The 20,458-nt window shown below is 46.7% G+C and overlaps 2 protein-coding genes across 2 annotated transcripts in view; both read left to right on the forward strand.

The window, feature by feature from the left end:
• Positions 1-12,579, forward strand: part of LOC105448072 (AF4/FMR2 family member 4-like) — a 144,245-nt gene extending 131,666 nt beyond the window's left edge. The window contains exons 4-5 of the mRNA XM_011686434.1: positions 10,577-11,174; positions 12,395-12,579. Of these exons, the coding sequence (XP_011684736.1) occupies positions 10,577-11,174; positions 12,395-12,579 (783 nt within the window). The remainder of the gene's footprint in view (positions 1-10,576; positions 11,175-12,394) is intronic.
• Positions 11,011-20,458, forward strand: part of LOC105447937 (AF4/FMR2 family member 4-like) — a 79,442-nt gene continuing 69,994 nt past the window's right edge. Inside the window, exons 1-2 of the mRNA XM_011686259.1 lie at positions 11,011-11,170; positions 14,897-14,956. Of these exons, the coding sequence (XP_011684561.1) occupies positions 14,927-14,956 (30 nt within the window). The 5' untranslated portion in view covers positions 11,011-11,170; positions 14,897-14,926. The remainder of the gene's footprint in view (positions 11,171-14,896; positions 14,957-20,458) is intronic.

Here is a 20,458-nt window from a genome sequence, read left to right on the forward strand (position 1 = left end):
TTGTTATAGATGTATCGCGTGTCAAAGTGGTATGCATACTATCTTAATGCTATTTCCGTCACGACTCTTGGCCTAGAAGGCCACGCTGACTTCTATATACTATAAATATGTACACGAGCGGCGTGCGTGATCGGTCCCGACGTAATTTCGTCCTTCGTCCTGCCTCGCCTTCGTCGCTGATAGGCGTCTGCGGGGGTTGCGCAAGGATGCCGGGGGTACGGAGATTGCGAGAGGATCGACCTCGTCCGACGGGAGAGCGAGGGTGGGTACGACATCCCAAAAGGGCAGGCTCGGGGGATGAAAGAAGATTTCGTAGTCGTTTCTGTGCGCGATTTGGGGAGAGGGAGATGTAAGAGGGTGGCCGCGGCATGGAGAGGGCGGATGGCAGACGTTCAGGGCGCGAGAGGATAAAGTGGATGCCGGGTGGTTAAGGGGGTGGAAAAAGGACGCCGCCGCCATGAGCGCGGAGTAGATCGTCGCGAACCGACTGGAGGCGACGATGAAAAAAAGATAGCACTCGTGACGAGAGAGAGAGAGAGAGAGAGGGGGGGGAAAGGTTAGAGGATAGAAACGAGAAGAATAATCGCGCGACTGAGTGGAACGATAGATGGCGAGTGCTAACCACGATAAAAAAAGTCGTCGTGATTAAGTGACTTTAACGTCTCGCGGCGCAATTCCTCGAATGTAGGGATTGAAATGTCAAAGGGTTGCATACCTGTCGGGTATACAAGAAGTCGAGTACTCGGAAAAGAACCGATTGGTTTACTTTAGAGATGAAAGATTTTCGTCCGTTACACAATTTTCCTTAAATTATAAATTATATATAAATTATGAATATTACTGTCGAGCAAATGACACTGGGTGCATGCTACCGATTAATTATCTAGACGCTGTTGATAATTAACTGATACTATTGCTGATTAATAATGCCGGTAATCTTGTTACCGCGAAATTATCGTTTCGTCGCCGCGACCCCGTCGCTTAATCATTTGATATTCGTATTATTTTTAATACATTAATTATGGCTTTGCGCATAACTCGGGTGTTACCCGATCTCGCTTTAACTCGCGAACCGGACGCATTTTCCTCGCAGCGATGAACCGCCTCGACCTTGTAACGTGATCGGTGTGCAGTTACAGTCACGGTCGCCCGGTAGAGAGGAGAGCTTGCACTACTTCGGTAGCGCGGCGAGCGCACGGTGGCGTAATGATGAGTGGGCCGTTTGTCTCTCTTTCCATCCGGACCCCCGTGATTACTAACCCTCCCGCGGAATATCTTGCGCGCTTTACCTTCGACGTTTCGGAGTGATTTATCGCGCGAGCTGTATACGGCAGGCCAGGCGTTATTCCGCTTCTCTCGCTCGCTGGCGCAGCCGGGTCGGAGCTGTCCGTAATACCCCTTCGGCGTTTACGTCGACGTCGCGGTAGTAGTACAGGCGTGCGATGGATCTTTTTTCCTCTCTTTTTCCCCTTTGTCTCGGTGATCGAGGCTTCGGCGATTTGTACGTCGGACGGCGTCGCTGAGTTTTAAATTTTCAACGTGAATTTTTAAGAAATCTTATATGACGGTGAAACGTAGACGTTTTTTTTTTATATATATAAGTATTACTTTCGGGAATAAGGCGATTCGGTTATATAGACGTATAAAAAAGGGGGAAAAACGCACGCGATAATCTCGGGTCGTGCAGCTACTTTATACCCATTTCTTGATTTTGAGCACGTACGACGTCGCTTATGTGCGAACACGGGGATCGTTTAACAGGTGATACCGTGCGGAAATTGTGGTTTAGTTTCGCGATACCGATAGCGCGGGCTCATCTTCTGGGCTTAGCCCGGGTTATGGGAGCTGTTTGAAGAGGCAGAGCGGGGACGAGGAGGGAGGGGGAAGGGGGGGGGAGTTCGACATGTGTATCGAGATGCCTGCGAGTGCCGTCACTGTTTAGGGTTGCCACGATCTTCCATTGGTGGGTTCTCACGAGGCAAACCGTACGTCCGAGTGGTCAGATCGCTCGCGGTGTGATCCCTCCACAAAGCGATCTCGAAATCCCCAAATTACTTCGCGCTCTGATCATCGAACCCGCGTGGCGTTTGCATGGCAGATTGCTTTAGCCATTTCGACAAGAATAATAATGTGCGTTTGCAGTGGACGTTATATTACGCTTATTACTATAGTCAATTTATTTCTCGCGTTAACAAGCCGATTGTACATGCATCATCCTTTTCTTGAAAGACGAGATGAATTTGCATTAAAAAAAAATGATAACGCGCGCCAATAAATAATGAATAATCGTAATAATTTCTTCAAACGTGTATCATTAATTTTTTAATATGGACAAGAGAGAAAGAAAGGGAGGAGGAGAGAAAGGGGAAATAAAGAACAGAGATCTGCGACGATTACGTCAGTTTTATGGCTTGTTAGCCGAGCATTAATTGGCCGAAGTGTGTAGCAATCTGAGCGACGAAATGTTTGCGGACCTTAACCGAAGCAAAGTTGTAAATTAATTAGTGACGAGAGGGAGAGCGAGAGAGAGAGAGAGAGAGAGAGAGAGAGAGAGAGGAAGAGAAAGATCGTGTAGAGCTGTTAAGCCGTTATGGATGTCTCGAGGCATCTCCCGAGCTCAAAACACTCGTGTGCCGAGAGAGTTAACCCACCCTTGACAAGCTGAGAAATCTGTCAGGCTGTACCGCGTGCGGCGGCTTGTAGAGACGTCGTTAGGAGGCAAAGTTATAAATTAATTGGAGTGCGTGCAGCTTCTCCCTGTCCACGATTTCGTGGGAAGCGACCGCGTAAAATGACCACGTCGTCCGCCGCTGTCTCAGCTGGAACGTGTGGGAAGCAACCGAGGGAAACGTGGCCGGGGTCATAACTCCGGTGCATGCTCGGCGCGAAAATCTTGTACAGCTGCAGCCGGATCTTAAACACTTACGTCTACTTACGTGTTATGAAACGTAAATTTACAGGCATCATGCGCCGCGAGCGATGTGTCCGCGACGCCGTAGTGCGATTTGTGCAAACGCGCTTCACCGACACACGACAATTTCGACGCGACAATTTTGTACGCCTGGTGGTACGCGTCCGATATCGAACAGACAATTCATTATCGGAGATACGATGCCGGCCGTCAGTACACACAGTCCCCAGGCGTTTGTTCAGTCATCCTTTTTTCGCTTCCCCTCCCACCTCCTCCCCTAGGCTTTTTCGCTTTTTCTTCCCGTCGACCTGACTGTAATAGCGCTGTTGTTCCATCGGGGCGATGTTTCCGATCTCTCTTGATGTATCCGTCGTAATACAATTCGGTAATAAATATCGAACTTTTCCCGCGGAAGTATATCTCTCATTTCGACGTTTATCGCGACGTTCGCCGGTGAAATAATCTCGCGATAAACTTTCTGAAAAATTTCGGCGGCAGCGGTCCGTAATAATGCCAGCAGTACCTCTCCCGCGATGTACTCGATAGCACTTAAAATGTGTTTTATTTACCAGCCGCACGCGATGTGGCGTGAAGCTGAAACGTCGGCGGGCATGTCAACGCGTCTCGCATTAAATTACGAATAACAGATCGGTGTCGGGGCCGCACGAAATACCGAGCGATTTGAGCGATTTAATGCGGGAAATAGGGAAGAGAGGCCTCACTTCTGCGGACTACTCACCGTCATCTTACGATCTGCGAATCCATGGCGCCAGTCGACGTCGTCGTAGTCGTCGTAGTCGTGCCGTTTCCGTTGCCGTTGGCCGTTTAATGCGAATTTCACATGCATGGAGCGAGACGACGACGACGACGACGACGATGGGCAAAACGCGGGAAAGCGATGCCAGGCACGTATCATTTTAGAATGGAAAGGGGTTTGCAAAGGGCGAAAAGGGGAGTGAGGGGAGAGAAAGAGCACCGCGCAGACGGTAGCCCTTTACGTGCAAAAGCTCGACTTCTTTTTTTGCGCACTCCCGTCTCTGCCCGCCGTTCTCTTCATTACCCCTTGATTTTTTGTCCCGCTCTCCCCAGTTCCGTCGACTTCCATCCACCAATCTTTTTTTTTACTCTCTTTTCCTCACCCTTTTCTCGCCGGTATATGTTCTCGCAGTGCGGCACGAGGGCGGGCAAGGGTTTGGAGGGAAACGGGGCTCGAAACAACGGAACGTGCGAAAGGGGGGACGATTTTAATACCCGACTCGCGAGACGGCCCAAGGTGGCCTTTATTAATTTGTTTCGTGTTTACGTTAATTCGCGCGCGCAGCCCGCTAATTTGCACCGAGTCCATTTTCATCGGACTTCGTAATGTCTCCGCGTTCGCGACGCCATCGGCCAGTTACGGACTTTAAAGATTTATTAAGGGCTGATAAATAAATTCTACTGTTAGACGATGTAAAATACAATATCGCGCGGTAAATACAGAACCCTTAGGAAGTTTGCCGAGAGATTTCCGAAGCTAGTTGCCCTTAAAGAGAAAGAGAGAGAGAGAGAGAAAGAGAGAAAGAGAAAGAGAGAGATTCTTTTAATAAATACAATTTAGCTTCTTAATGATATTATCGTAATTTAAGAAATTCGCGATGCGCTTCGATATTTTTTCGCGCAGACTCATCTTCTCCAGAATTAAATAATTAACTTATTAAATAATTAACTTATTAAGTTTTTACGTGCAAGCTTATATTTGATCGCATATAATTACATTGATCGGGATTGAAATAGTTGTTCAGTTATCGGCGCTGTCAATTTTATCACGAATAAAATAACAAGCGCACATCTAATCCGGTCGCTGCGCTTCGAGATGGTAGACTCGACCTGAGCCGAGACGATAAATCATTTGGACAAGTACCCAGGCACTTGCGCGCGATGTGCGTCGAGATGCATTCGTGCGAACATTCTAGAATTACATGAAATATTGCACATATATCTCGAATAATTTTATTACTCTTTCATAGTCGACAATCTTGTAGCGACACGAGTGCGTGAGTCGGCTACGCGCAATTCCGCGGAAAGGCGAGCGAAACGGCGAGGCGTATTACCGGGGCGCGAAAGAAACGAGCGGCGTAATCTTCGATCTGTGCGCGCGGCGTTCATACTAATGCGTTAACGACGGCTCTCTCTCTCTCTCTCTCTCTTTCTCTCTCTCTCTCTCTCTCTCTCTCTCTCTTTCACGGCCGAGGATTGAGATTTCGGTCCTCCGCCGCGCGCGCGGCAGCTGTCAGATGAACTGTGGCGGCGCGCGCGGTGAAGGCTCTTCTTCGGCAGTCGGCGGTGGGTCAGCGAACGGGTTGGCAAGTGCCGTCCGCGCGCGTCGCCGCCCGCCCGAGCGAGAATATATATCTTTCTCTCGGCGAGGTCGAGAGGCTGAGAAGGAGAGAGAGAGAGAGTGAGAGGTGGAGAGAAGAAAGGAGCGCGTACGTGCCGCGGCTCACGTAATCTCAAACGAGACGACGTCCACCTGCCTCGTCGTCGAAATTATTGCGGCTTTTTCGTCGCTCAGGGCGAATTTACACGCCTCGCGTCCGCGCTGCCGTTACGGACGAATTACTCGTCCGGAAAAGTGAATCGCCTCTCCGCAGCGCTCTCACGAAAGACATCTCGGGCGGCAAATATAGAGATGAAGATAAAGAGAGGGTAACATTATTATTATCATTTTGAGACTGTTTCTCAAATTGATTATTAATTATATTTGATATTTGTTTATTAATCGAAAGAGATTCACCGGTACAAAGTATTTATCCAGCTCACACTTTTGATTCTAAAGCTAACCGACTTGAGGCTTTCCTTTAACCCCTTTAATTTGTCACTGACGCGTCACCCGACAAATTCTCGTTTTCCCGTCGTGCCCGGTCGTTTTGTATTTAATATTTTTCGCCAGCGCGGACGGACGATATATAACTACCGTGCGGTTCGCGATCTCCTCCGTTAAAAACCGCAGAAAATGACATTCCACCCTCCTGCGAACGGTTCGCTGACCCTCGCTTTGGCCTTCCTCCCTTTCTCTCTCTCTCTCCCCCCTTTTTTCGTATACTGGCCATTATACTTACGCGGATGTGTGCGTGTCGTAAAAGGGCGAAAGTGGGAATAGAAGAAGCGAGAAAGGTCGTTTAAATCCTTCTTCGTGTCTCCCGCGCCGCCGCGAGTCGCCAACCCTCCGACCGTGTTTTTGCCCCTTCCGCCCCCGTCGCGATGCCGAACTCCTGCCGCATGATATCAAACGCAAACACGAACGTACAGAAGAAAGGAACGAGTCTTTAAAACATTTTGCAGCGTCTTTTTTTTTTCACTTAAACCGCTTTTAATCTTCGGTATTTGTCTTTGAACTTTTTAAATATTCGACCGCATCAAAGGGGATCTTCTCCAACTGAAAATGTTGGTAGTAATAATTGCGCGGGAGCATCTCGTAATAAAATTAAAGTAATTAACGAATTATAAAGTAAGTTGAATAATGAATATAAAATAAAACAGAGGTAAAGGCGACAGAGGTAAAGTAAGTTAAATTAAAAAAAAAGGCGCTTGGAGCTGCCGAGCATCCTCAAGTATTCGCACATAAAAGCTTACTGCACGCCAAGCTTTACAAGCATTTTTTTATTTGATGAGAATTCTGTGTAATACCTTCCATGATTATGCGGCGCTAGCAAGAGAGTAGCTGAGGCTTCGTCGAATTTCTTCGAGAGTAAGGAGCTTAACTCCTCCTGACGTATTCGGATTTTTTTTTTTTCGGAGCTTCTCCCAGCAAGAAGCTGTGCTCGCAGCAGGTCATTCATGCCGCAACAAAACAAATTATGTTGCAATGGATCTTTGGCTCGCGCACACACAGTAGGCCGCTTTGTGTCTAAACCGCATTCAAACGACATTCATACCTTCGGATTGTAACGATCGATAGATCGTAAACATAGTCGATTTACCCTACATATTGGCTCTATGAAAAAATCTCAGCTAAATTTTAGTGAGATTTGTAATTAATAATTCAACTGACGTTCTCACATAATTACTCGTAATCATTACTTTGACCGATTAACTGAATCGTTGACTAATTCATAATGCTTATACCGTTTTGTTAACGCAAATAGAATTATTAATATTTTGCTGTTTAATACATGGAAAGCGATTAGATTAAGGGATAACAAATTATAGTTGCACGGAATGAATGATTTTATTGAAAGGTCTAAAAATTTTGCTAAAAACAGATCTTAAAATAATTTTTTATTGAATTATCAAAATAATTTGTTAAAATGTTAAAACTGATAAGCATTGCTATAAAACTTGTGCGAAGATTATTGATCAAAAATTATTTTTAGATCTGGATTCAGCAAAATTGTTCTTTACGTGTAGAAATTTTACTTCAATCAATTGAATTAATTGTCGATTAATCGAACTTTGGCCCTTAAAATAAAATCAAGCTTTTGGATATTACCTTTTACTTTAAATTGAGAAAGGCGGGTGAAATGCAAAAGAGATAGGAAAAAAGAAGAGAGAGAGAGAGAATGAGCTTTCATAACGTGCGATAAAGCGGCGGCCGCGAAGCGCAATTTTCGCGCGCCGGAACATGTCGCACGCAACGAATGTGCGTTTGATGGGGCGCGATGTGTCAGTTAAGTGGATCAAAGCTCGATCGGACATCCGCTCTCGATCGGGAGCCGCGGCGACGCGCTCGCGAGCGCGAGAATCGCTTTCATATGTACATATACCGTTCGCATTCGAGTCGATCGCGGGTTCGCGGCGCACAGACTCATAAATACCGCACGACCGCGCGTGTGACGGCCGTGTTTTCGCGTGCAGGCACCGTGACGTCGATATTTGCCTGGCGCTCGCGATATGGAGAATGCAGGCGGCCGAGAGAGAGAGAGAGAGAGAGAGAGAGAGAGAGAGAGAGAGAGAAATGAACTCACTAGCCTGCGTGCTTTGTACGTGAGAAGAGAACCGAAGTTATGTCTGGCGCAATTGCCAGGGTAACCATCTCCTTGGCTATTTCCGATTTTATATCTCTTTGTTTAAGATATTCATGGGTGGGATTTACATCCAAGGCATTTGCAAAAGATCGTAGAAACGGCGGTAGCGCGCGGTGTTAGAAGTGCCGCGGGAAATTTCACGACTGCAGGGGGCTGACGTTCGTTTTCGAATCGTTAAGTGATGCTCCCTCGACGATAATCCGCCGCGAAAGCTCGTCCTTGCCCGTCGTAAATTCCCAATTTCTATTTTCCATTAATTCCCATCGGTTGTTATAATCTGTTAATCTATTCCAAGGAAGATTCTTCCCTGGAATCGTCCCCCCATCCCCGTGTGGTAAGAGTCATTTACTCCACGTGCTCGTAGCTTAGCGGTCTCGTCGAGCAAGCAGAGAGCAGAGAGGGTAGGGTTTATCGATTTCCCCGCGCGCGCACACGGGAGCGTTTTCATCGCCGGCCGGTATCATCTTTCGCAATATGGCGCGTTTGCGTTATACGGCGCGCTATAATTACGGGCGTTTTACGACGCCCGCGCTCTTCGCCCGCGATATACGCCGAGGGGGATCGTGCCGCCCCGCGTGCGCGCTTTACGAGTCGTACGTGTTGTTTAGTTGTACGCACACGGAGTGTATACGCTGCTACGGGATGGCACACGTGGAGAGCACCACTCGACAACGGACGGCGGATGTTGGGCGGGGGTGGGTGGTTGTGACTGGCTGGCTGGAGGCGGAGACGAGGTTGAGCGAGGTCAGGGCGGATGAAAAGTCCCTGACCTGGTCACCTACGCTACGTCTTTTTCTCTCCTCCTCCTCCTCTCTCTCTCTCTTTCTCTCCTTTTCTCTCTTACGTTTGCGCTACCGCAAACTTTCGTGGCAGGAGGGGCACCTCGGGGGCTTAATTAGCGACACGTCAATGTCCTGTCGCGCCTTTGGGACCCCGGCGTAGGATGATTCAGGAGAAAAGGTCGATGCTTTGAGAGAGATATCTGTTTTCTGTGTAGCAATTTTTATCACTTGAATTACAGAAGAATATTTTTTTTACATCAGACACTCGCACTTCTGCGTTTATTTTAATTACTCTTCTGTTCGCTTTGTTGACGATTATATTCATGCTTGTATCTAACGACGGTGGAATGTCATTCGTCGTGGCGTATAAAATCGGCGCCAGCAATCGTTTTCTCGTCGATCGTTTCCGCCGTCGTCGATACCATTATTCTCGCGTGAGTACGCGCGAGAATTACGGGAGCTCCTCCGCTCTCCTTTCCGAAATTCCTGCTCGAGCGCATCGGCCGCGTCTAGGGGCCGCGCCGAGGCGCCTTCATTACAAGGGCGATCGGCGCGAAAAAGTCTTCCGGCGCTAACAAGCGGACGTGATTTATAGCGGCGCTCATTAATCACGTTAAGTTTCTCTCCCTCTTGGCGCGCCATCCCCCGCATCCGCGCCACCGCCGCCGACCTCCTTATTAAACCGCGATTCGATCTCATTGTCCTTAACGGACAAAGGCGTAACGCGCGCGGCGGTTGCACGGCGAGAGCGCGCGAGGCACGGGACGGAGGAAACACTGCAGTGGTTGTATTATTGCGCACGTACAACAAACGTGATTCATATTAGCGCGCGCGCGCTACACGCTAAATTACCAGTCGAACACTGCAGTGTGTCGTAAACTCGGCAAGTCGCCCGCTTGCTCCTCCTCGGCGCATTAATTTTTGCTAATTGCCCGTGCAATCAGTGCGCGACTGGCAAATGTATACGCGTGTATATGCACGCGCTTATATAAACACACATATATATATATATATAATAAATTACATATGTACGTGTAAGTATGTTATTACACGACGAAACGCGATGAATGCTCGCCGCCGAGGACGACGACGGTATCGGGGCAACTGCACGGTATTCGATCGTTGCCGCGTCTCCGCAGCTGTCGCCGATCTTTGTTTGATAAATGACTGGGAGCGAGGCTGCTTACGGAGCGCCACCGTGACGTGATTGATTCGTTATGTTACGTCGTCACCCCTTGCATTACCCCTCACGACCGGTCGTGTCCCATTTAGCCGCGGTACCATCCGAGATGGTAACTTGTCACCGCGATTTCCCGGCGACGAAATGAATCTCTCCTCCACCCCTCCCTCTCGGCGAGAGCTTAAGCAGCAATTAGCAGCTTTATATAGGATTCACTAAGTTAATTGAGAGAACCTCTCTCCCCCTGGATCGTCTAATTAAAAATGCGCTAATTGGTAATGTAACTCGACCGAAGAATCTTATCGCTGAGCGAGACACTTGGCGCGCAGCTTTCTTCGTTTTTACGGTTATTAATAGCGGATTTTCAGTCGACAAATCTAGATTATATAACGAAGATGCATTTTCCAGTTCTGAAATATTCACGTTAATTTCTTTTAAGTAAAGAAGCAAATGTACAGAGACTGATCGTTAAATCGTAATTTCAAGAATGTAGTATCAAGTGGTGGATGAGAAAATAACGGATGCTGTAATAATAATAAGTAATTATCTACTTTTTCGCGGGTGTTTAAAATGTATCTAAAATTTCGAGCACTGAGGTCGAGTGCCGATTGGTAAGATGTAATATTGTAATAGATATAACACACGCGCGATCTCATCGTTCACGTCACTAATGTTTTTTGTCCTTCATTTTTTTTTTTAGGTGAATCCTGACCCAGAGATCCAGTCTAAGCTGGGCAATTATGCGCTCGTACGGCAGGCTCTGATCGAGAAGCCCAAGCGGTTGATCGGCATCGATTGCGTCCCGCCGAGTCCGTCGCCGATGCCCACCGCCCCGGTGCTCACCAGCCCGGCGATGCTCACCGGCCCGGCGATGCTCACCGCCCCGGCGTTCACCGTCTCGGTGCCCATCGCCCCGACGCTCTCCGCCCCGCTGCCCTCGACGTCCTCCGGGTCCTCGGGGTCGGAGTTCAAGAAGCCCGGTGGGCCCCGGAGCACGAGCGCCGCGTCTTCCTCCTCGAGCACGAGCAACCAGCAGCGGGGCGGCTTTGTCAAGCCTACCGACAGCAAGCCGTCCTACAACGGTCGGGGCAGTTATGCCGGTCAGCCGGTCAAGCACGATTATCCACGCACCCACGGATTGCTTTCGGTCAAGCTGCCATCTCAGCTGCCCCCCGCCATCACCGTGGGAAGTAACGGCGTGCCGATCGTCAGTTCCGGCGGAAGTGCCGGCATCTCTGGTAGCCTCGCCAGCCGCACTCAATTCGCCGAGCGACTGAAGCTCATCGAGGTTAACGTGAGTAATCGATCTTTTGCATCTCCATCCCTTTCGCGCGATTCCTCCTCCTCCTCCTTCTCCCCTCTTCTTCCTCCTGGCGCGCGTCGATCGTCGCTCGAATCGTTTTCGGGCACGGTTCGCATGCACGATGGCCGTCCGTAGCCTCGAGAGAGTGGACGGATAATGGCTTTTCGGAGGTAACGAGGGAGGGAGGGGGGGGGGAATTCGATCGTTTCGCTTCGAGTGGAGATTGTTTGCACACGGGTTGTCCCGGAAGTCGCGTGTTTCCTGTGACATAGACACCGTGGGGTCGAAAAAACGGCGTTAGCCGATCGAGAAGTATTAATATAACAGTTTGCCGGACTCGGGGAAATGTCATCGATGTCGATAAGCCCCTTAAGCTTGTCGAGCAGAGCTTGCCTTACTAATATATAATTGCCCAGTTTAGACTAGATCTCTGTGTCAAGATTTACCTAAAAAAAAAGAAGGATAAAAAAACATTAGCGTCAAGGAATTGTGTTCTAAGAATCTTCGTCACGAATATGAAGAGATTAAAAATTACAAAAAGAAGGAACATTTAAAAAGATATATAAGGAAATAAAAAAGATGATTTTATTATTTTCTTTTATCTTAAAACTTTGAATATATTACTATTATTTTCCGGACTATATAAAACGAAAAGTATTTAAAGTCTCCCCCTTTATCGATTCTCTCTCACTTGTCTTGGCTAACTCCACCGCGAACGAGTGAATTCTAAAACTGACGAGTATGAAAAATGATCGCGGGAGTACCGATCCGCAAACACGTGAATGAAGAATGCTTGTACATAATTTCTGGAATGTCTCGCATGCACGTTGTGACGCAAGAAGATTAATCTGAAGCTTGAAAGCGTTCCGATGGTATTGAGAAATAAATAATTGGACCAGCAATATTTTGTAATTGATGCGTTCAAAGCTAAAAAGAACCTAAAAAGAAACCTTTCGCGTTACTTTCGATTCTTTATTCCGTTATCAACCTTTTTCGCGTCACGTACGCGTGATAAGGAGTTCGTGAAGGCTTTCGATGTTATTTTTGAGACTAATCGTCGTGTAGTATTTCCCACATTTGAATTATAAATCTGAAAGGGCAATTTGATTTTATCGGAATTTAAAACTCGCGAGTTGAAGCACCGCGACTGTCCGTGCTCTCCGTCTAATGCATCGATTTTTTATTTAACGCGTTATCAAATTCGCGTGATATTAGCGGCCCTCTCGATAAGCGCGCCAGCCTGCGGCGGTGACGTCGCAGCGAATGCCAGACTCACAAAGTCTCCAACTACTTTAATAGCACGTCTCGCCAAGAGTTGCGATTATTTGTCACGTAAGAAGATTAAGAGCGAAGTTTCCGCGGCGGCGGCGGCCGACGCTATTGTCGCGCGTGCTTACTAAACGAGACACCGTCGAAATTAACAAGTTGCTGGAAATCATTATGCTCGCCGATAATCCTTCCTATGTACTCCTAATTATTCTTCAGACTCCGCTACAATAACGACGTTATAATATCGGTAAATTGCGAGTCTCGATTCTTCGACGTCGTTTCTCCGTGAAATCAGATAATTTTAAAATTTTAGTTAACCGACGATTTCGATGTACTTATATGTAAAATGCATTAGCAAATTCATGAGAGGGTCTGCGATTGGTACAGTAAATAACTATAATAATTACTATATATGAACGATACGCGTATTTTTGGAAAAATTGACGACGCCCCGAATTGTTCGTTTGCTACATCAATGTCCTGAATTATCGATCATTCCTCGACGTCCCAAGCGCTATTCGTTTCCGCGTACAAACGAGCGAATCACGACGTTTCCTCTCCTCGCCCTCCCCCCTCATCTCTGCAAATCGCAGGAGAAAGATCAAGCAACCATGGGCATTAATCACCAAGGAGCCATAATAAAGAGGTTATTATTATCCCCATCCTCTCTCTCTCTCTCTCTCTCTCCCTTTCTTCGCGCCGACTTTGAATTTCCATTCCGGGATCATCCGGCGGGTATCAAACGAAACCAGTTGGCTCGACAGGTTCTCGTTGACAGAGAACGAATTGCTTTTCAATGGAAATCCCAGCTGGGACGGGGGGAGGGAGTAGTGGTGGTGGTCCAGATTGTGGGGGAGGGTAAAAAGGGGCGAAGAGGGTCGGAGTTTCGAGTCGACGGGCGCTATTACGTCTAGCTCCTCGAGGTGCAAATTTCATTGAGATTGACTATCGATCGTGTCTCCTTCTTCATGTTCCCTTCGTCCCCCCCATCCCTCCTTTCTTTCGCCGATCACACGTTACCCATCTTTGGAGTGCCTCTCTTTCCTTGGGTGTACTTATACAATTAGAACCGGTCGGGGGTGTGAGGAGCATCCCGTTTCTTCTCTCTCTCTCTCTCTCCCCTTCGCCTTTCTCCCGGAAAATTGATTCCCGTCCGTCTCCCCTTCGTCGCGCTCTTTCCGGTTCCGGCATTCTTTTTCCTTCTTCTTTGACAATGGGGATGGCGGATCGTTCGCTGCTGAGTCGTTGGCCATTCGTCCTCATCCGCGAAATTAGTTTGGAATTGCGCGTAAAGGAAGGTAAAGGGGGAGAAAAGAGGAACGTGGTTGTCAACAGAGGGAAGGGAGAACGAGGGCGAGTAAATTCGGCAACCTAAGTATCGCCGTACGACGTTAATGAAAACGATATATTTCGAGCCCTTCCTGCGTCACTTTCTCTCCGATTTTTTTTTATTTGAAGATCGCCCACATCTTTCTTTTTACTCCTTCATAAATATCCGATATGTATGTTTAAAAAGGTAATTCTCGTGTCTGCGTGTTTTTGCCGGAAATAATTTAAATAGCTGTCGATACAGCGCGGAAAAGTAAAAACGAAATGATTACATCTCGCGTTCCGAATCGATTGAATAATCCAGGTTTGAATAAGATTCTTTCGAATCTGTAATTTCAACATTACTGCAATTTAAACAATTTCTTTATTTATCGCGTCGCGGCTCGCGAGCGCGATAATACAAGTATATATCTCTCCTCCTTCCATTTTCTCGCCTCCCGTCTCTCTCTGGTTTTCCCCATTTTTCGCTCGTTCCTTTTCCGTGATTATCCAGTCTCGTCTGCCTCCGTTTTTTGCCCCGTCCTCCGCGACGCGATGTCCTCCGGTTAAAAGTTAGTAGACACTCTCAACCCTTTCCTGTCGCCCTTTTCCCACCGCCCGCCTCGTCGTCCGCCGCTTCAGCCGTCCTCACGCGTTCTCCATTGTTCAACGCGTTTTCTTTCCGGGAATGACTACTCGGCGTTATTCGTAATACCACCCTTCAGGACGTGTCCTCCCGCTCGTCTCGCTCCAACTCTACAACGCCCTTTTCAATGCCTTCCCTCCTCGACGATGTTGATTAATGATCGCTCGAGGAGGCTCGTCATAAATCGCGGAGGAATTTCACGAAGGGGAATCGCATTCGCATGTATAAATTGGTCCCATGTACGAGACGCTCTGAATTCGTTTCTCGCGCGCGCGAAAAAAGAGATCAGTTCGATCTGTCGAAATGAATCTCTGTTTAACCTTGGGTATTAATCCAAATTCGAGTAGCGTTATTTTTCTTAATGTAATTTTTTTCCATCCTATCGGGATTTTTGTTATTTTTTAGAATTAATATTAAGTATATTAATACAAATATGTAAAATATATAGATAAATGAGTTACACGAATTAATTTTACTTTAATTTTCCTTTTTAGGGGCCTAACTCGCGATCCTCGATTGATCCGATGACTCCGGACGTAGAGAATATTTTGAAGGTAAGTCACTTTGCACAAATTTAACCGTTGTATTTACTCTCTAAATCTGAATCAGTGCATAGTCACTGATTATCAATGGTTATTCATTGAATAAGCATCAGTATTATTTCACTGCCAATCGGTAAAATTATAGATTAATATTAATAGTTTAATTATAGATTATTAGGTAAATTATAGTTGGATTCTAGATACTGACTCGATCAGTGATTTTTCAGTACTTTTCCACTGATTCAGATTTAGAGAATAAATAATTATCACCGTGTTGTAACTAAAACTGGTACGCAATGAAATTCCTTTGTCTCACGCGTAATACGTATGCTATACGATTAGATAAATCAATTTCCCGATAAAATGTGCATGTGTGCTTGTGTGAAATGTAATGCATGAAACATCGTCGGCTCGCTCTGAGGACTGGATCGCTCTGAAGACTGGATTGCCACACAACCACCTGAACACTCTTCCGCGGATAAACACGAGAATATCCAATGTTTCGAGCTTCCTTTCCCCAGCTCGAAACGGCAAGAAGAGGGTGGGAGGGGAAAAGGCTCATGCTCGATCAATAAGTCAATCTTCTCCGCCGATACGCAAGGCTATCTTGTGTAGAATCGATTTACCATTCTTCGTTCACCTCCGGCGCGTCCGATCTTCGACAGCGATATTATGTCACGCCTTCGCGAGAGATAAGCGGTCTCGATTTCCCGTTAATCGAAACTCTCACGAGACGCGATACACACGACCCCCCCCCCTTCGCCCCCGGATGGACGACAAGTCGAATTCGCCCGCGCGACTTTTCGTTAATGACGGGATCTAATGCTTGCGAACGCGAACGAATTTATCTCGCTCTCTCCTTCCGTTTCACTCGAATTTATCCCGCTCTCGTGCCCCTCCCCCTCTTTTTACGGAGATTAAGCAAAGAATAAGACGCGGCGAGATTTCTCAACGAGTGTCTCCCCCGGGAGAGAGAATCGCGATCATCTTTTTCGCGAAACCTGCCTCGGCGCTTCCTACGTTCGACTTCTGTCGATTTCTAAGTAAAAGCCCTCCGCGACTCCACCTCCACTGCTCTTCGTTAATCCAGAAATTAAGAAAGGAGATTGCATTTATCTTACTTGCCGGGGTGATCTTTCCGCTTTTACTTTTGCGAAACTTTTTCCCGGCCGTGCTACCCAGCGGCGCAGAAGTTCCTCTTCCCGAAGCGAAAACTACGACGAGTAGAAGCGGCACATCGTTATCGTCGCTCGCGGTTTACCGGAGACTTTATCCACCACCGGAGTTTTCTTTTGGCTTCGTTATTAATTAGTGTTGATACGGTTAAATGTACCGTCCCGTTGTTCGCTTAATTATTGGTCGAATGTAACTCGGAATTTCTGGACTGGCGGGAAGAATGCGATTAAACATTTCAATGAAGTTCAACGGAACTTTCGCGTCCGCGTATATCGATCGAAGTTGCTTTCTCCTACTGTCTCTCCTTTACGGCACTTGTTAATAGAAAATTTATTAAAGCGCAGCTCACGTGGACGTTCCCAGGCAGTTCTTGTCATAAGCTTACTCTCGGCAGTGGACGGTCATTCTATCTGTGTGCTTATATTTGTTACACTATTTTCGCTACTGCAGCACGCGATGCGCCCCTATCGGCATCAACCCCCCCCGCGTCGAATATTAATCTCGGAGAATTGTGTGTATAAACAAGTTTCGCGACCTACATTCTCAGCGAATTGTTCTCGTAGGTATTAAAACGCGCAAAAAATCCCCGTTTGTCGATTTCAATCGACCCGGGCAACGAAGTCGCGTAATATGTCATTTCGTTTTAACAGCTTCCCTTCATCACGCAGCGAGAGTAAACGGGCGTGCGCACCGTTATATTCGCGCTCCCAACGATACGATTATGACAATCGGCCTCACGCGAGATCGTAAATACTTTCCTAAACGCCAGCGGCAAAAACTGCTGCAGCCGCGCGGAAAGCAGCCACGGCTGTTTGCGCGCGGTGAGAAACGGAATTACGGTGGTAAAGTACGCGTCTTTACGCGGAGCCAGCCTTTCCTTTCCCCCCCTGCTTCGCCCCTCCTTCCACCCGAACTACCGCTCTCCGACAATGGGAATACCTCGCGCGCACCTTCCTCACTTCTGCCGGGCACACCGTGGAAAGCGTCTTGTACGTGGCTCGTTCGCGATAGCATCGGCGGTGAGACACGCGAACTTGGATTGCTTCTTCGAAGCGGGTGAGGTGCGAGGAGATAAAAATAAGAGGCGAGCGATTGTATATCTCTCTCCATTTCTTCCTTCGAAATCAATTTGCGCGCGAGTCGTTCATAAAATTAACGATGGATAAATACGACGCTATTTTTGTACGATTGAATTGTCACTTTTTACTTTTCGTTCAATTTCGCGGAGTTACTTCTTTGTTTTCGTTGTTTTTTTTTTTCAAATGATGTCTCTTGCTTCAAGGCTACTCCTCGACGCGTTAAAATTCAGCCGCGGAGCGTTAAATTAAAAACGCGGAAACACGCAGCGGTCGCGTTAATTTCCGCGGAACACGGTGCAAAGCGGAGTGGAACAACAATATTAGAAAATTGCGAGTTGCGGGAGAAGCGGGCGGATTACACAGTCGCGCCGCGTATATGTGGTATCAATGAATACAGCTGGCGACTAAATTATCCGGGATAAGTAATTACGGTCGTAAATGCGATTCAGCGGCGGAAGGGTAAACGTTTCAGAACGACACGTGAATTTATGGCGCCATTCGCGCGCGCGCGCGCGCGCGCGTTCGTGGCGCACGTGCGCGGCGCGGCGCGGGGGCACTACGAGTCTCTACGCGAAATTTCCACAAGTGCGGAAACGAAATGCGCGCGAGCCGGAGGGGGTTGTCGTCTGTCTCGGCGTGTCCGACGACGCGATGATTCACGCCGCCGCGTCGGTCGTCGGCGTTGCTTTTCCCGGTCGTGATGTATCGCCGCGACCGTCGACATCGGGCCGAAAATAGTATGCATTCCGCAGAATTTTAATCCTTTGATCGCCGACGAATCCGCGGCACGGTGGCGGGAAGAGGGTGGGTGATATAATTCCCGACGCGCCGCGCGTTGTTCTCCGGATTCGACGTTCGAGAGTATATATAACGGGATTTCAGTAGTCTATACCACTATATCCACCGCGCCGCCGCTACCGAGAGGATCAGCGAAACGAGTTAGGGGTCGACGGGATCGTATGCTAATTTATGGATATGGTTTAATGGCGATTATGGGATCCGATAACATCGAATCCCAGCAGTCGTAATGTTGTGACAGTGTCAATTCTGTCCCTTCTCCCTCCTCCTTCTCCTTCTCTGCGCTCAGACTGACGTCGTCCCGACACCTCGTGCCCGTTCGCTCGTGATTGATACTTTCGTCCGAAGGGCGTTTCACGTGGACGTATAACCGGTCTCAGGCTTTTCTTTACGAGATGTCAGTTTCGAATAAAGATCAGTCGATCGTCATTCGACGAGGAAAACACGACGAATCAGATTTCGACGATTTCAATTAACTTCGGTTAATTTAGAGCTTTAACATTAACGATGATTTTTTTTTTAATGTTATTAGGATTTGACTAACAAGGTATCTTTATGGTCTTTAAATACGATGACAAGCGACACTTGAAACAGGAGAGCCAACGTACCAGAAAACACAAAATTGATAATTCCTCCAGTGAGGAAGTACCCGCGAAAAAGAGAAGTCATGTATCGGAGTTACCCTGGCGGCTCACCCCCATTTGTTTACCTCATCGACCTTTCATTTCATCTTATGACGATATTCATAACCAATTAAAAGTCAAGGCTGCTAGAAGAAGAGTAGATCATAGAATTCCGAGTTCCTTCCCCTTTGACCAGCTCTGCCGCGACCCTCGTCTCTCTCGTCGCTCGATATTCGGGCCGGCGGTTCGTATATGAGCAGAGACCCATGAATTATTCTCACGGCTCTGCCCGTGGGAAAATACGAGAGTTGCGCCAGTAGGCATCGTAAATGCGACTGCTAATTGCGCTTGCCTACTCCGGCGACACAACAACGACGGCGCCGACGACAATCGCTCTGGTTGGCTAGCTCTGAATATCACATTTTTCCGTGACCATCTTCCGCTTACTTAAGGTTGCTTTCATCTATGGAGCGTCCCCGTCATTTGCGCCGTTCTAACATTTTGTAAATATTCAATATTTATTTTTATTTTTTTCAACATTTATATGCGATAGAAGGCAAATTTTGGACTGATTATTGTAAATCGAACTTTGGAAAATTTTTTTGACGATATTTTAACGAATTAACAATATTTTAACTAGATGTGAACATATATAGTTCTCTTTATATTACTGTTAATTGTTTGATCGTTCTTGTATTTATCCTTGTGTTTGTCCTGATGTTTGGTTTTGTATTTAATGTCTAATGTTAATAAATTCAATATAAATTTAGGCTTAAATGATAAAATTTAGGTAGGAACTCAAGGCTAATTCAAGGAACAATGTCAGATTTTATTGATTGATTTATTTTATGACGATTTGGCTAACTCAAAAAATAATGTTGGATTTGTGTAAAATTTACACTGCAAGTCACAAAAGTTTGGAAACACTTTTTAAAAATTGACAATTTTGTGATTCCTTATTCAAATATCCATAATGTATTTTTTTTTACAATACAATAATATTCTTCAGATTCTGTAATCATTATATAAAACAGTTTATCTATGTTTTCGTGTTCCCAAACAGGCCTGGAGTGTAAATAAATCGAGGAGTCAACCATTATGAGAATCAGTGTACATTTTTTTTAGGAATACTGCCATAATTGACAATCACCGTACATTTTTTTAGTAGTGGTTGACCCCTCGAAATAAATGTAGTATGAATGTATTCAAAACAAAATTTGTAAATAAACTATAATTGGCATCAAAATTAATTAGGTGTATACGTTCAAAAGATCCCGAAATTGCAGGAAAACAAGTAATCCGGAGGTATGCGTGTGTGTTTTGTATCACGCTTGAATAAGAATTCGATTTTGTTGAACCAATTCGTAAATGTCGATTCAACAAATCGATTCGACGAATTCGTCGAAAGAATCTGATTCTGTCGAATCTTAAGTATAAGTTAAGTATAAGTTAAAATATAAGTACCATGCATGAAAACCACCCGTTTTGGCTAAACGCCAATTTCCGAGGCTCTCGAAAGCGTTCGGATATCAATTATTAGTTGATAATCGTTTATCTCACCGCGTGGCTGCGGCGCGCTGCACTGGGCGAAATCTTGGGGTGGACCTAATGCGGCGATTTATCGTATAACGTGGGTCGGTGCGAAAAGCCGTGACCCAGATGGGTGTAACCCTATCCAGCGACATTGAATTAATAATCGCGCTTTCGCGTGATAGAGTTATTGTTTGTACGGAACGATGAGGTGATTAGGGGGCAGAAAAGGGGAATTCGGATGCATTTTTAAGGGACTTTACGATACTCGCGCGATTGTAACGTATATGATTGTATCCCCCCCCCCC

Source organism: Wasmannia auropunctata, unplaced genomic scaffold (assembly GCF_000956235.1).
Source record: "Wasmannia auropunctata unplaced genomic scaffold, wasmannia.A_1.0 LD336090.1, whole genome shotgun sequence".
Lineage (NCBI taxonomy): Eukaryota > Metazoa > Arthropoda > Insecta > Hymenoptera > Formicidae > Wasmannia > Wasmannia auropunctata.